At 37.9% G+C, this 17070-nt stretch overlaps 2 protein-coding genes across 2 annotated transcripts in view; one reads left to right on the top strand and one right to left on the bottom strand.

Annotated features, from left to right (window-relative positions):
• LOC129725829 (electron transfer flavoprotein beta subunit lysine methyltransferase-like) overlaps window positions 1–13510 on the bottom strand; it is a 43512-nt gene extending 30002 nt beyond the window's left edge. Inside the window, exons 1-2 of the mRNA XM_055682108.1 lie at window positions 13453–13510; window positions 13152–13318 (exon numbers count right to left, since the gene is read on the bottom strand). Coding sequence (XP_055538083.1) covers window positions 13152–13318; window positions 13453–13510 — 225 coding nt within the window. The remainder of the gene's footprint in view (window positions 1–13151; window positions 13319–13452) is intronic.
• Window positions 13511–14573: 1063 nt separating this feature from the next.
• LOC129725604 (uncharacterized) lies at window positions 14574–16057 on the top strand. Its single transcript, XM_055681615.1, has 2 exons — window positions 14574–15094; window positions 15327–16057. The coding sequence occupies exons 1-2, from the start codon at window positions 14777–14779 to the stop codon at window positions 15516–15518; spliced, it is 510 nt and encodes a 169-aa protein (XP_055537590.1). The 5' UTR covers window positions 14574–14776; the 3' UTR covers window positions 15519–16057.
• The last annotated feature ends 1013 nt before the right edge of the window (window positions 16058–17070 follow it).

Below are 17070 nucleotides of genomic sequence, written 5' to 3'. Positions count from 1 at the left end.
TGATCACACATGCTGACTTTGATTCTGACCATCTACCAATAACTTTTTCTTTATCACATGAATCAGTTTTAAACCCTATGAGCTCTGTTTTTAATTATAACAAGGCTAATTGGGAAAGATACAAAACTCATATGGAGAGAAATTTCAATAATGAGCTTGATTTGCAAAACGAAGTGAATATTGATTCAGCTTTGGAAGCATTAAAATGTGCAATTGTTGATGCCAGGAATTATTCTATTCCAAAGGCTCAAGTGAAATTTGATTCATCAATAATTGACGAAAATCTTCAACTTCTAATTCGTTTGAAAAATGTCCGCAGACGTCAATATCAACGTTCTCGTGACCCTGTTTTTAAAACTATTTATAAAGATTTACAGAAAGAGATTAAACATAGATTTATTCGTCTGAGAAATCAAAATTTTGAGACTAAAGTTGAAAAATTGAAACCATATTCAAAACCTTTTTGAAAGCTGTCGAAGATTCTTAAGAAACCTTCAAAGCCTATTCCAGTTTTGAAAGATGGTGAACGTTTTCTTGTATCCAACGAACAAAAGGCTCAAAGACTTGCTCAGCAGTTTGAGAGTGTTCATAACTCAAATTTGAATTTTGTGAGTCCTATTGAAAATGAATTTTTTACCTGCAGAAATAATTGAAACTAACTTGAATGAGATTAAATCAATTATTACAAAATTCAAAAATATGAAAGCACCTGGTGACGATGGAATCTTTAATATACTAATCAAACATCTCTCTGAGAGCACAATGGAATTTTTAGTGAAAATTTTCAATTGCTGCTTCAAAATTGCATATTTTCCCAAATTATGGAAAAATGCCAAAATTACTCCAATTTTAAAACCGGATAAGAACCCAGCTCAAGTTTCAAGTTATCGACCAATCAGTTTGCTTTCTTCAATAAGTAAACTGTTTGAGAGAGTTATTCTTAACAGAATGATGTCACACATCAACGAAAATTCAATTTTTGCAGATGAACAGTTTGGATTTCGCCATGGGCATTCCACTACTCGTCAATTGCTCAGAGTTACTAATATGATACGAGCTAACAAATCTGGAGCCACTGGAGCTGCCTTTTAGACATAGAAAAAGCATTCGACAGTGTTTGGCATAAAGGTTTGATTGCGAAATTGCAAACTTTTAATTTTCCAATTTCCAATCCAATTTATACAGTCGATTGCAGAAAAGTTTAGATATTCTTTCTTCCTACTTGCAAAAGTGGAAAATCTCTCCCACTGCTTCTAAAACTCAAATGATAATTTTTCCGCATAAGCCTAGGGCTTCTTTCCTCAAGCCAAACAATAATCACGTTGTCAAGATGAATGGGGTTATTTTAAGTTGGTCTGACAAGGTTAAGTACTTGGGACTAATTTATGATAAAAAACTTATTTTCAAAGAGCACATTGAGAGTATACAAGCCAAGTGCATCAAATATACGAGATGTTTATATCCTCTCATTAACAGGAATTCTAAACTTTGTTTAAAGAACAAACTTTTGATTTACAAACAAATTTTTAGACCAACAATGCTTTATGCTGTACCGATCTGGTCAAGTTGCTGTTCAACAAGGAAGAAAACGCTCCAAAGGATTCAGAATAAAATTCTATAAATGATTTTGAAGCATCCTCCTTGGTTTGGTACACTCGAATTACATAGACTTACTGGTGTTGAACCATTAGAAACTATGTCAAATAAAATTATTAACAATTTTCGACAAAAATTGTTGCAATCCTCAATTGCTACGATAAGCTCTCTTTATAGCCAATAAGTTAGCAATTAAGTTAGTTGGAAGTTTACTTCCCCTTTTCTGACAAGTAGGTTTAAATCCCTACGACTGATAAGTCCTAATTGCGAACGCAAACAAATCCTAACAATTAAAATTACAAATTTCTAACAGTGTTGAGAAGTCACCATTTGTGATTGGACACACATACTCATTTTTACTAATATTTATCATAAATACTTAAGCTACTAACAAATTCCCTTCTTTAAAAAAAAAAAAAATACAAATGCATTGTTTTAAGTGTTTCATTAATCTACTAATGCTTGCTTTGTGCTGCCTCAACAGTGGGGGAATAAAGACACTGAAAACACGAAATGTAAAAGCTGTTTCACATTCAGCAAATTGGATGGCCAATACAGATTTAAATTGCTAAAAGCCAGCTCAGATTGTTCGCTTGAGCAATCCCCGCTGCTATCCGCTGCAATCCGCTGTTACTGCTGAGTGCTGATATCTGCTGCTTCTGCTGTCAACGTTGTGGACGGTCTAGCCAGTTCACCTTCCGACTAATGAATGTAGCTGGTTTTACCAGAAACACTCTTTTATAGCCGAAGGTTGCTACGAAATAGGCCACGCCTTTATGTTCAGTTTTACCATTCTCTAATGTTCTTTAGACGAATTATTCCACAGTTCACATTTGATTTTTGTATCCAGCGAATAAACACCGATGGTGCTCTCACACACGCAACGATTTTAACCCGTATCGTGTTGCGGTTTCTAACATCAAGATTTCCTTTGCTCGCTGTTGCGTGTTGCATCATGTTGCAACTGAGCAGCTGGGAGCACCGATGGAAAAAAATCGCTTCTAGCGACTAATGAATACGTATAAACCAAGCCTATGATGCGTTGACATCGTCGTCAGTGTGCGAGTTATTCTTATTCTTCGCACATTTGCAAACAGACCTCCATGGTAGGTGAATAACGAAGATCACAAAAGAGCACCATATAAAAAAATCGTTACTGGTGCACTCTCTCCGCCTTCCTTCTTACGATGTACTTTTCATCGTGGGAGCACGCAATATATGTTATTCTCTATGTGCACAGCTGAGAATATAAAGTTAGTCGCGTTATGAACAAGTAATGAATAAGAGAAATTGGATCGTAAATATTTACTCAATGATGGGGATTTTTTTTTTTTTTCAAGAAAGAGAGTTCGTGTTTTCCTACTCTCACTCAACTCAACGGGGTTTTTTTTTTCTTGGTGGTAGCTGGTAGGTGCAAGCGCAAGTGCAAATTGCTAGTTGGTAAGAAGCTTTTGACGGTATAAGGCGTCAAGATGGACAAAGGGCTAAGAAAAAATAATGTATCCGAAAAAGTTCGGCAAATGTTTGTGGCGGAGAATGGCAATTTCCGGTGCACGGCGGTGGAAAATTGTAGCTATCGGCCAAAAGTCATTAACGTTACGAACTGCCATCGTAACTTTTTCTCTCTCAGTTTGCCATGATCAGACAACAAATATCTAGCTAACCTTTTAAAGTGTTTTCATAACAAAAAATGAGATTTCGGAAATATTAACTTAAACAACTTTTTTAACAATTTTAAATTTTGTGTATTGATAATGTAAAGCAATGCCTTGGTGCTACATTCCGTCTTGAAATTTGAACTTCTGTTTATTATACACAGACTTCGCAGCCAACTGTTGAGTGTACAGGACAATTGCGGGGCTAGAGCTACGATCCTTCTGACACTATTAGTTTTCCCCGAGCTGGAGAGAGAGAGACTTTTTTATTTCAAATAAAGTTGTTTATTGATCATTGACAAAATTGATTTTTTTGACGTAGAATACGTCTTACGGCAACATATATAGGGATTCAACTTCAATACAGGGTTCCAATTTCGAAAACCGAAAACATGGAGAGCGTCACGAAAATTGTCCAATTTCAAACGTTCTAAACTCAGTCAGTTTTCAACCGATTTCCGTCATTTTTGCAGCAATCGATTGGAAAATCATTTAAGCAACCGTCCAAATGCAGAAAATTGTAATCTGACTGTTCGAACTATAGTACTATTGAAAATTGTTGAACCTTGTCGAAACGTAAATGTCGACCTTTGATTGGTTGCTTGCTGCCTTTCCCTAAAAAGGACGACAGAATGGAGTACCTAGTTAGCCAGGAATGCACTCGTTGGGCTATATAAGAGACTGCTTCTCCTCAAGCAATCTCAGTTTACTAGCAGCAGGCAGCAGCGGCGGACAGTGGCCGCGATGGCAGGGGGCAAAGGCGGCGTGGAGCAGCAGCGGGCAACAGCGGCGGCGGTAGTGGTTAGCTGCAGAACCTAACTTTTTCAGTTCGGCTCCCTTTTGATCTGAGTTGGACCCCACCAGTGGTAATTCAATTCAGATATCGTTGGGTGAATACAGCCAGAAATTAAATGAGACTCGGTTTGAGAAGCCACCATCTTCCAGGGTGTATATATATATAGGGTGTGTGCACATATGTAACGTGTGTGAATATTTATAGCGTGTGTCGCTAGCGTGCGTGGCTAGCTATATAGCGTGTGTGCATATCTACAGCGTGCGTGGCTAGCTATATAGCGTGCGTGACTAGCAGTATAGCGATAAAAATTATCATATATAGTTTCAAATAAATCATCTCATGTTGATTTTACACAGTAAATCATTCAGAACTGAATCAAAAATTTGCCATGTCAAAAAACAATATTCAGTTGTCAATAAATGGCATTGACAAACATTTTTAACCTCTTTTGACTTCAGCTAAGCCTCAAAGTTTACTGAGTGTATTTTAACATTTATTTGAAGAATGTTTGCGCCAGTGAACCTGAATCACATAATTTTTCGCTCAAGTCCTACTATTTGCAGCGATCAGTTTTGAAATTATCTACGCTACTGCAAACTGCAGAAAATTGTTCGTATTAAACCTAGGTTACCGGGAATGCACTATTGGCCCTCATCGTAGCCACTGCCTAAATTAAGCTTTCTCAGTGCAACTTGATACAAAAGACAGCCACAAAACAATACAATTTCATTCTTGTTTTGGATATGGCGTCAAGTGAAACTGCTTAGCTGCACATAGCTTCTGCTGTTGTTTTTTGTCGTTACCGGTGCCGTCTGTAGAGGTAAACGTCATCTGGAACAGAGAGACCATTAAATTGATTAACCCCATTGAGTGTATTCCCAAACCTATTGCAAGAAATACATTGACTTAAGACAGGCTGTCGTATTCTAGGTTAACTCTGCGGTCGTGTCTAGTAAACAACCTCTTCAACTTTTTCACGATGGGTAATTCCTTACATATAATTAGTTGGTGTTAAGTCAGATCAACATTTTAATATAAACAAATTCTAGATTTACTACTCTTTGAATTTCGGAGTTTTCAAGCTTTTGTGCAATTTTGATGTTACGGGCCCGTTTGATTTATCACTAACAGCATGTTTCTCCTACTTGACCCATTATGGCCAAACAACATCTGTCGTTACAAACCCAACCAACTTTTCAGAAACAAACCCCCTGTGGTCAATGAAAGCAAATAAATATGTTACCAAAATCGAACCATCGAACCGCACTGTGTCAACAGGGTGTGTTACAACTGATTCAATTGTGACGTACGGAGAACTTACAAAACAAATTTCTTCTAAATATGTATTAAGAATTTTTTCCTTACTGTTACAAGTGTATACAAATTTTAATAACAGTTCGAATATTTCCAAAACAAATAAAAACAAAGGTTCAAACTGTAACTGTTTTCAGTACAGAGCATATAGCTCTGAAACTAACCTTATAATCGTTGTGGCAATGCTTTTCGGTCGGAGGGCTGTGAAATGAGCACGAAGCCTTTTAAGACCACTAGTGTTTCTTGAACTGGTATTCCGCGAACATTCGACTAATTGAAATCAGACCAATCAGGAAAAAAGCTTCGATGAGCTTTTTATCATACCAATTGTTTCTCCTCTATGTTTTTCGAACTGTTGTGAAAGATAGAAAAAGTTTTAATGATTTGCAAAATATTGCAGATTTTATCAGGTATTAATCAGGCATTAGACGTAAAAAACACTTGCCATATTTTGTTTGGATTTAAGTTGCATAACATTTTTACTAGGGTAAATATGTTTGTTAAATTAGCCGTTACAAATTTGATCTGTAAATACTTTATGTCATTTGTACTCAGAAATATAGAAAATTGAAAAGGAAGGGAAAAAAAGATCTGAGTTGTTATGCTTATATTCCAAGTTCCTTGTTGAATTTAATATGAATAAATAAGTCCAGTGATAATAAAAATGTCGTTGCCAGCATATGTTTAATAAGAATGATAATTCTACAAACCTCTACAAATTTTTGCTAAAGATTTTGCTAAAGAAGCCTTATTTTACCTCTCGGTGTTATTTCTGTACTTCTGTACAAATATATTCGGTTCAACACAATTGGCATACAGCACTAAAACCTGAAAATCGCAGCACTGAAACGTGAAAATGCAGTATCAAAATCTGCAATAATGCATCCAAAACCAGTTCAAAAGCAAGGCAAGCATTATTCAAAGATTTTCAAAACTCCATCCCCTCTCACTCTTCCATAACGTTACTACCCAAATTAGTATGAGGAAAATATTCCATTCACTAATCATAACGGAACTAGTGAGTAATGTCATTGACGAAATCGCAACGCAATACAACAAACGTATAATTTCTCGGTAACAAACATAGCACATTTTGGTATCTGTTTGGCTGCTATAGAAAACCTGCTGAAAAAAATACCTCCGAACTACTTACTCTCCCTCCCATCATCACCGCACCGCATCATCGCTGCTGCGTCACTGCGATGCGACATGCAATCCAACCAACATTTATGGGATTCTCAATTATTCTTTTGCTTGTTGCTATCGTTTTTTTCCTACGATGCGCCACGTACGAAGAGAGAATTACAACAGAGCAACGCGCATCACTCTATTCTCAGAGTTGTATGTAGTCAACTGTTGTATTTGTCATTGACCAAGGCACCAACATTTTATTACGTATTGAGAGGATACAATTTTAGTCATGAACTGTGCACTTCATGATGTGCACAACTCAAGATGAAAAAACAATCAGCTCAAAATCATTTCATTTCCTTCACTGGCTGGGAGACGGCGAAATTCTGTTCATGCTGATTGATTGGATCGGTTTCAATTTATTCCTGTAAAGTCGAATGAATCACCTTTGTTAAGGTGTTCTAACAGAACAGGGCAGTTTGTTGTTCAAAATCGGTTATGCTGTTCGTAGCCTTTGTGCTGCCCCAACAGTGGGGGATTAGGTGAATAAATAAAGTATTTTTTTTTATCGCGACAGAATTTGATTGCTAGGATCCAGCACAGAATGCTTGTTTTATTGCCAAAAAATTATTAACCTTCAACTATTTGTTTATTTGCCTTAAGAAAGGCATTTTGCTGTTCAAAATCTGTAAAAGCGGCCGCGACAGATTGTGTTTTCTAGGATTCAGCACAGAATGTGTTGTTGCCAAGATAAAGCAAAACTTTATTGCGGGAAGAAGGTCTAAGTCCTTAACTGGCATATCGAGACGTTTGGTGTTACCTCACCGCTGCTAAATACGTGATGTGATTTGTTTACTGGCGCAACCTGCTGCTACTACTTCCGCAATTCACTACGATGCGGCTAACTAGTTATACTACACGCTATGTTTAAAGAAGGTTTTTATACAAAGTCAGTATACCTAAAATGTTTCTCCGTAGGATCAAACTTTCAGCCCTCTAGTTTCAAAATATGAACACCCGAAAATATTTCGTCGGTGAAAATTTGTTTTTTCCTCGATTTTTCATTTTATATTTAACAAAATTACACATTCTGATTTTTTAAAAATCTAGGAACAAGGTATCCAAAATCTGAATACATCTTTTTTTTTCGCTTAAAATGACTGAAATTTTCATGTAGAAACATCCTTTCTACATTAATCCAGCTTAAAATGAGATCAAAATCACTTCATTTAGTTATGTTTATTTTTCATATTTTTCGGCTCAATATTGAAAATCAAGTCTTCCGATGCGTACCGTGCTGGATCGAAATCCGTACACCTAAGCACATGATAATCTTCGACGGTCAATATAAAATCAAGAAATCACATATTGCTTTAAACTGACATGTTTAGTTTAGACTATTTTCCAGCAAAATGATTAAAACCACTCCGAAACTCGAAAAAATCATGTTTAAATAGAACTTGTTTTGAATCGAAATCCGTACACAGTTTTTTGTCTGAATCAAAACCCGTACACTTTTGAATCGAAATCCGCACGATATAGATATAGACTGGATCAAAGTCCATACAACAATAAATCAAACTCCGTATAGATGAAGAAGTGCAAAAATGAACATCTTTTATTTATAATTTATCTTTAAATTACCGAATAAGTATATTTTGAGGATCAACTGGCTCCTAAAGTTTCGCACGGTTTTCTAATTTTTGATATCAGCTAAAATAGTGCAATTTTCGTAGCGTTTCGTAGTAACCGGAACGCCGGAACCTCTCGAAGCTTCCCGGTACGACTTTCCCTTGCGCACCTCAGTCACAGCTCGTTTAAAATTGTTTGCCATATATTTATACTTGTTTTCTTCCATAAAATGCTGAAAACAAGAAGAAAGTTCAACAATATATGCATGGTACACACGCTGTACGGATTTCGATTCAAGCAAATCACAAGAATCAAAATCCGTACGGCACAGTTTTTGTTGAATACATACAATTTACACTATTTACCAAACAATATACAGCTCGAAAATGACAAAGACTTACCTTTTCCATCAATTTCAAAACGATTCACAGAGTAAAACACTTATATCCCACTTGAAAATCGTTTTTATCTGAAGAACGTTTCTTTAGTAAATTCTCTAACGATACAACGAAATGACAACTGAAACCGATACACGATTGATTTTTCATTTTTAATATTTTCATTTCATGGCCTACTGGCGCATAGTTTAATTTAACAGAAGGCCAACAACTCAACGGATATGTACATGTAACTATCATATGAATTTTCACTTTTATAATGCTTCAAACTGAAGAAAAACATCAATGTGTACGGATTTCGATACTGTACGGGTTTCGACCCAGCACGGTATAAATGTTATTAAGTGTGCGTAGCAATTGCCATGGTGATAAAACAATTTGAAAAAAAAATTCAACTTCATATTAGGCTTTTCACTCAGTTGAATAGCAATACTCAAAATGCATGGTCACGAAGAAAATCTCGAAAACGTGTGCATTTTGTGCTTCAAAACGGCCAAACAACTTGAACGCGTTGATCAAAATCTGAAGCAGGTCATACAAAGACTTTTCAACAAATTATACTAAAATTATACCATCTATTTTAAAGAGCAGAGCTTTGTGGCAGTTGCTACAATATGGGGTACAGGTTTTCTAAAGGTAACTTCATGATAATTAACTGTCTTGAATTTTGTTTATTCATAAATTCTCGTTAGGTTTGTCCTTCAAACATATGACGGACACCAATAATTCCAATTTAAAAGTTCTTTATCCTAAACTAGCCTCAATAAACCTATAAAAGTCTCTAAGAAGTGTAAAGAAAGCATACAAAAATTGATACTGGAAGACATCTCAAAAATCCAAGAGTAAAAAAATCATGAATGCAACTTTAAATGACTTAAAACACAGGTAACTTAAACAGACAGAAAAACAGAAATAAAAAGAATAATTAAAAATGAAAATATTCCGAATTCTTGATGATGAATAACCTCCCTGAATACTAGAAAGAGCAACAATTGAAATAACGGTTTAGGACACTTTATTTGAACAGAAAAAAATGAATATGATCAAAAATTCTCCGAAAAAGGCCATGAAATACTAGGTATGTACAGAAGAAACAAAACAAAATTTCAAATTTCAATTCGTCTAAAATTATAAAGCAAAAATAGTTGAAGTGGTTGTTTATAAGCACGATCGCAAAGTTAGGGTAGAATAACGGCATCCTGTCGTATGGCAATGTATTTCTTGCAATTGATTAGAGAAAATGATGTTGATGAATGATATGTTCTTATGTTGACTATGTTGTAAGAAACAGGAAAAGAAATTATGTGAAATATTGTCATTTGACTGTGAAGTAGTTAAGAATTTTCTGTCTCTCGCACGTGATGCTATATTTTGTTGTTTATTTGATAGCTATTATGGACAATTTAGTAGCAGATAAAGTTCTGAAAATGGTAGAAAATGCTACCGAGGTAACAACAGAACGAAAGTAATCCCAAACGTCATACAGATGTCAATATGCAATGAAGAGAAATTAGTTTGTAAGCGCCCCAAAATCTTTTGCCCATGCATTTGCATTTACCCTCCGCGGAGGGTAAAGCTTTTCTGCTATTCGCCAAAACAAAAAGAGGAAAAAAAACATAGTCTACGAATTTATACGAAATAATCCTGAAATCTCTGGTGCCGGCCAATGTAGCCACCGAAAATACTCCCGCAGTCGCACAAAGGTAGTCTTTTACAAGAGAAAGTAGTGCCGCTGCCCCTACTGCTGGACCGTCCTAGTGGCCATCCACTAGTAAACTGATTGATTCGAGCAGCATGTTCTGATATAGCCTAAATAGTGCATTCTCAGCTAGCTAGGTAAAATATTTTATCCAATGGTCTAGGGAAAGCAAGCACTAAACGGTTCGAATCGGCGTTTCAACAAGGCTTGATAATTTTCAATGCAACAATAGTTCGAATAATCAAATCAATATTTTCTAAATTTGGGCAGGTGCATAGATGATTTTCCAATCGATTGCCATAAAAAAGGAAAAAAAATGATTTCATCCTTAAAGATCGCTTCTGAATGAAAAGGGCAAAACAGAAATTGTTTTCAAATTTAGCTAAAAGTGGTTAGCCGTTGTACACGATTTACGTAACGCTCAAAACCCGGATTTCAGACACCTCACCCCCCCCCCCCCCTACGTAACAATAAGTAACGAACAATATGACTCAAAATTACCCCCAAAAAAATTCGATTTCGAAGGAAAAAACAGTTACGTAATTGTTTCAACTACCCCCCTATGTCACAATAAGTAACGCAAACTCATTAACACCCCCCCCCCCCTCTTCGTGCGTTACATAATTTGTGTACGACACCTTACTCATACATGAATGCGACTAAAGACAAAACTGATTCAAAATGGAGCTTGAAGCTTAGTTGAAAGTGCATCAAAGAGTTAAAACAAAGTATAAAAAGAGGTTTTGAATTAGCTTGAAAAAACTCATTTGCTAAAGGAGCACATTGAGAATATTCAAACAAAGTGCAATAAATATATAAAATATTTGTATCCTCTTATCAACAGAAATTCTAGACTTTATCTCAAGAATAAAAGGTTAACTTACAAACAAATATTTAGACCAGCAATGTTATATGCAGTCCCCATCTGGACAAGTTGTTGTACAACCAGAAAGAAGATGCTTCAAAGGATTCAGAACAAACTTCTGAAAATGATATTGAAGCGTCCTCGCTGGTTTAGCACGATTGAACTACACAGGCTCACTAATGTGAAAACATTAGAAAATATGTCAAACCAGTTTATCAATAAGTTCCGACAAAAATTGTTGCAATCCTCAATTACAACGATTAGCTCACTTTATAGTCAGTAAGATAGGTGTAAGATTAGAATAAGGTTTAATTTTGAATACCTTTTTTTTCTCGACAAGTAGGTTTACAATTTTCCTACAATTATATTCACTTAACTGCGGAAGCAAGGCTTAAAATTCATGTAATAGTGTTGATATGTCACCGTTTGTGCCAGAACACACAATAAAAATTCTGAAAAAATATGAGTAAATAATTAATTCATCACAAAGTTTTTTTTCAATGGGGGGGGGGGGGAGGAATTAAAAAAAAACTCATTTGCTAACGTGAGAAAACTAAAAAAAATATCTTATTTTACCTGGAATTCTTGGAAGGTAACATGTCTGAAAACCCTTTTTTGAAAAAACAATTACAACTGAAAATTTCGAATTCTTCTGCTGTCAAAATAAAGACCTATTATTGTTGAGGTTCGCAGAAAATTCTACACAGTCGAAACCGGAACATTTTCGCTTTCCAAATGGTTCACCGCTTACTTTTTACTAAAATTTATGTGAAGTTCAGTTAGAATGTTGTTCAATGCGCGTAGGAAGCGATTTCTGTTTTGACACCATTTCGATATTTTTTCAGTTGTTATATATGCTTTGATTGCCAGTTGTTATTAGTTTGCTTATGACTTTTGTTGTTGTTTCGTTCTTCTCGGTTCTACTTTTGCGTATTTTTAGTATTTTAGTTATATTTTCTATTTTTCAAACCATATTAAGAAATGGAAAAAAACTAGTATTATCAACCAATGAAAGTCTTGCTGAACGACGTTATTTTGAGATGAATTATAAACACATTAATTTTTAACGGAAAGGGTGCAAGATGAAAAGTAGGATTGCTGCGATAACTGCAACAATTTTGATTAATAGTCAGCGTTCTTACTGATTACTGTTGGCGTTAACGTTTTTGACTCAATAAAAGCTTCACTACAAAAACTCTGAACCAAAGAAAACGTAAAATGTTAACCAAAGAATGAAAATGAAATCCACATTATTCACAACTTAACTGTCACGTGATTCATTTTCATTCACCGTGAGACGTAGATTGCAATCTCGAATTAATCAGGCGCAAAATCCTAAGTCTGAGTGAAAGAGTTTCTTGATTATAGTGTATAATTTACTACGACTTGATATTACGGCACTTCACCACGGCTGATAACACGGTGATCATGATCACATGGTTTAGCCAGCAACTAGAGAAACCTTGTTGACGAACTTCGTCGACTGCCGCCTATTGCCAGCCAATAGGGAATCCTCAGACCAATAACGATTTCGAGAAAGTAAAATTTGCTGTTTTTTCCGTTTTAACACCATTAGACTTGCGATTTATGTAATAATTCGCCCGCTGAAGGTCACAGAGTTTTCATCGTAAACATGTTGTTTACCGAAATGACACTTTCAGGATGATCAACAAAGAACCCAATTATTTTCGGTAAAGTTGAAACAAACAAATAGTTTTTATACCATACAAAACTGGGAAATACCTACGTAATAAACGTGTAGTGCGTTACTACGAACCAGTTCAATGTTTTGAACTGTAAATCCGCAAAAATACAAAACAAAAAAAATAACAAGAATAACAACTTTCAACCGGAGCCGTGTGAACACACGCGCCACTAACCGAGATGGCAAAAACAGAGCAACCGATCAGCCGCAGTCATGGCGATTCTTGTTTTGAGCGGTTTTTTTACACCTCGGTTACTACCCCGGGCCAACCTTATCAACCGAAATACAGAACAGCATGCTTTGGCTTTTTCCCATTCTGTTATTGTTGTTGCTATTATTGCGCTACTGTCGTCAACTTACGGAGGTTTCATCGCGCCGATGTTGTTGTTGTTTTTGTTGTCTTTGGTCGTTGGCTGTTTGTTTGAACCGGCGGCGGCATCGTGATAGCAAACTGCGCCATGCGATGTCTGTTGTCGTCGTCGTTGCCGTCGTTGGGACAGCAGCAAACGCCTCCAATTTATGACATCCTCAAACGCCTCCCGGGTGGGGTGACATCGCGGATGCACCAACCTCTTCCACATGGCTTCCGAAGATGCCAACGAAACCTGACGGAACAAAAATAAGTAGGTAAAGTAATGATGGTCAGTATGCATGTTGGTACGATCACTCTGACAAGTCAGTTTTGGCGAATGTAAAATAACGATGACTTGGCGATTCATGTTGGTTCATGCGAGAAGATCGCGACAGCATGCTGTCGATCAAAGTTCATCAACAAAACAGACAACGCAAACCACTCGTAAAACTTCGAGAAGAAAAAAACAACTCAACCAAACGATCTTGCGTCACGTGCGGCTTGCATCCGCCTGCTAGGTTAGTACAAAATTCAAAAATTCCCCAAAACTGGGCTAAACAAGCATCCGTTTTCTTGACGCTATAGAGTAGGTACGCGTAAACTTGTGAGCGCATCGGAGGCGTAAAAACGCAGTTTACCTGCACTGCAGAGAAACCGATCAATTTCGAAATTCCTCTCCCCCGTACTAAGGCTAGAACCCCGAGCTAGACGATCACCTTTTCGCACTTTTTTCCAACGAACACGGATTTTCTGTGTGACCTCGAGCGCGCGAGCTCGAGCTGATTTGTTGGATTTTCCCAACCTGCTTCTCCTCGTGGGCTAGGCGGAGCGATCGCGGGGCGACGACGTGGTGCGCAATGGGAGGGGAACCGGTTTTCATTCAAAATTCGCCAATTCCACGTATAATCACGATCTGGTAGATGCGAACATGTATTCCCCGTACGGCTGTAAAATACTGCCGCGCAAACCAAAACAAACCGAACCGAACGCGACGGCAACGAAGGAAGCAGTGTTCCCGACGCTTGGCGGTACATGTGAATTGTTAAGTTACATATAGCTTACGGTAATCCGGTGAGACGCGAAAATTCTTGTAAAAATGAAACCAAATGAATGGTAATTGTGTTCAGACTAATCTGGCATGCCGTTGACTATGTGATAAGTCAGAAAAGTTTCTGTGTTTTGTCACATTTTGTAAAATTCAAGTTTCAGTACTACCAATAATATGATTACGGTAGGCAACAAAATCACGTGTAGTTTGCATTGTAGGCAAATTTGGAAAACATTATTTTGTTGTATTCCAGGCATGACGACTTAAGGAATCTGAAGAAACACAATAACAATAACACTATCAGATCAGTAAGCAACATGCGTAAACAAAGCTTGCGCCGCCTAGCGGCTGCCATCGCTGCGGCGGCGGCGGCCTACTGCGCACGAAGCGATTGTCTATAAAAGGCCGCCCGCTCGCGAGCCGAGCAATCATTCGCGCAATTCAACTCAACTTAGCAGTTCGTCGCGTCACTCGCAAAACGCAGCAAAAGTGGAACTTCAAACCGGTCCAAACCGTGAACAAACAAAAACAAACAGCCTTGCGCTTATCTAATACAACACATTCAGTGATCACAATTTTAGCACGATGGTAGTGGCAACTGAAGAGCAACAGTACAGCAGTGCCTTCAAGACGTCGACAACGGGGGCATCGATGGCGACCTCGTTCGATTACGGCGTCGAGTGTGCGCCGATTGGCGTAACCGCGAAGCACGCGCTCCTGTTGGCGAACATCGAAAAGCGCCTGATTATGGGCTTATCGGATGCGATCAACAGTCTGGCCAAAACACCTGAGGAGTATCTGTTCTGTTTTATGGCGCCGCCGCAACCCGGCGACAGTGCAACCCATATGCACGAGGTGCTACTGCAGGCCTTCTGCTTCGAGCATGACATTTACATAATCAAGGTGGGTGTACTTTCTAGTTAAACAAAAACATTGTACTCTTGCTAACGGAGCATTGCGAAAAGGAAATTTCAAAATTTAATTTCAATGTATTGAAATCTCCTTTCGTCGAACTTTCCAGTTTAGCTTCTCGGAAACGGTTTCATCAGCCTTTTTCCGAAGCTGATTTGCATAATCCTTGATGCTGTGTAAAAGCACGTTTATTTATAAATGTCTTTGCCTCCCTTGATTACAGGTCGACAGTGCGGAAAAACTGAGCCGCCTGCTTGGCTCCAGCAGTCTGCAATCGTGCGCCTTGATCCAGAAAAACTGGTCCCCGGACCATCAAACCGAGCTTCTGTCCAAGGCCGAGGACCAGTTGGTGGATTACTGTGAAGAGCACTGGGATTCACCTATCAAACCAACCGTCCGTCTTCCGGACAAATAAATCAGTTGAACAGCATTTTCGCTAGGCAAGAGAGCGAAATGTTGAACGTAAAATTCTCAACCCCCTCTAAGCTACAATACAGACAGAGGAAGGGGATTTTTCTCGTGCTGACAACATGTACGGTTAGCTCCGCATTACGACCGACCGGTTTGCGCAACACAAGCGAAACCAGCGGTGCAGCAAGGTGGGAATTTCCCGGCTGATCGTGCGCAAAGTGCATACAGCAGTGGCTCACTGGAAGTTCGAGACCTAGGTTTCCCACAGACGGTGACTGTTGAAAAACAAACGTAAACAGTGTAAATAAAGTGCATCATAGGAGGCTGACAAAGTGAGAGTGCATAATTTCCATAGATAATCACGACGATAGTTGGAATAAGAAGGATTAGTGTATAATTGCTGGCCAGACTGGCCGAAAAAGTCAACATGTTACTGTGTGCTAATTAGATTTGCAGTGATGTGATTCATTAGCAAAACATAGCTTATACCAATGTTTGTTGATAGTTGCAAAGGCAAATAAAAGGCAATTTTAAAATATTGAAGTCGATTTGGTTATTAATTTTAACACTCCGCTAAATATCACAGCCATCGATGTCCTGTGAAATAGAAACGAACAAAGGAAGTGGTAACCTTAAATGTGTCGAAAATATCTCCCCTACTCTTGTCATACGAAAGAATAGAAAATTCACGTTCTGATTGTCCTTACAATCAATTAAATCGCTTTATTTAGGTCATTCAGAAACAGGAATAGCATTTTTATTCGTTGTTTTGCTTTCGTCTTGATTAGACGCAAATTGTTTATCTCCGTTTGATTCGCAAAATAACAATACACGAGTTATCGTACGGGTGTTCTTTTTGTCGATCAGTTCTTGTGCTGCGCGATAACAATAGACTGCAGTTTATCGGCAGAAACATCTTCTGCACACTGGTAGGGGCAGGCTACCCCGCCAGTGATCTGATACGCAGCTGATATATCAGCAAGAATAATTCTCCCGCACCGCTGTTACCCCGCTAGCAGCACGGACCATCATACGATCGAGCGAGTGGAAGTCTACAAAACTACAAGTGGCATCTACAAGGTCGAGTGTAAGATACGGCCACTGTGTCACAACCAGTGCTCTGATCAATCCTTTTTTCTACCGAACACAAAAATATCAGTCATTCAATTTCATCTTATCCGTTTTGTGCGAGACTTCGTACACCGTTCGTCTCTCCGAGCTGCCGCGTTCAATTTCGTTTTCCGATTGCAAAATAAAACGAACGGGCATTACGATCATCTCTTTTCCTCTCTAGTGTAGAATCCTCGCAATCCTGTTCGCACTACTTTATGACGATTTTTTTCGCATTTTCCTTTTGTTCAATATCCATTGATTTTTAGTGGCAATGAACGACCGGAAAAAAATTCATTTGACCGGCAGTCGCTGTATGCTTCTGATGCGTATATGCTGTTACAGCGTTTTGGTGGCTGACGGCGCTTGTTTTTGTTGTTGTTGTTGTTCATGTTTAGCGATTATGGAAAAGTAAGGTGTTGAAGCTGTTTGATTAATTCTTCATA

This window comes from Wyeomyia smithii, chromosome 2 (genome assembly GCF_029784165.1).
Source record: "Wyeomyia smithii strain HCP4-BCI-WySm-NY-G18 chromosome 2, ASM2978416v1, whole genome shotgun sequence".
NCBI classification, from domain to species: Eukaryota; Metazoa; Arthropoda; class Insecta; order Diptera; family Culicidae; genus Wyeomyia; species Wyeomyia smithii.
Note: the sequence above shows the minus strand (reverse complement) of the source record. Positions and strands in the feature narration are given on the sequence as shown.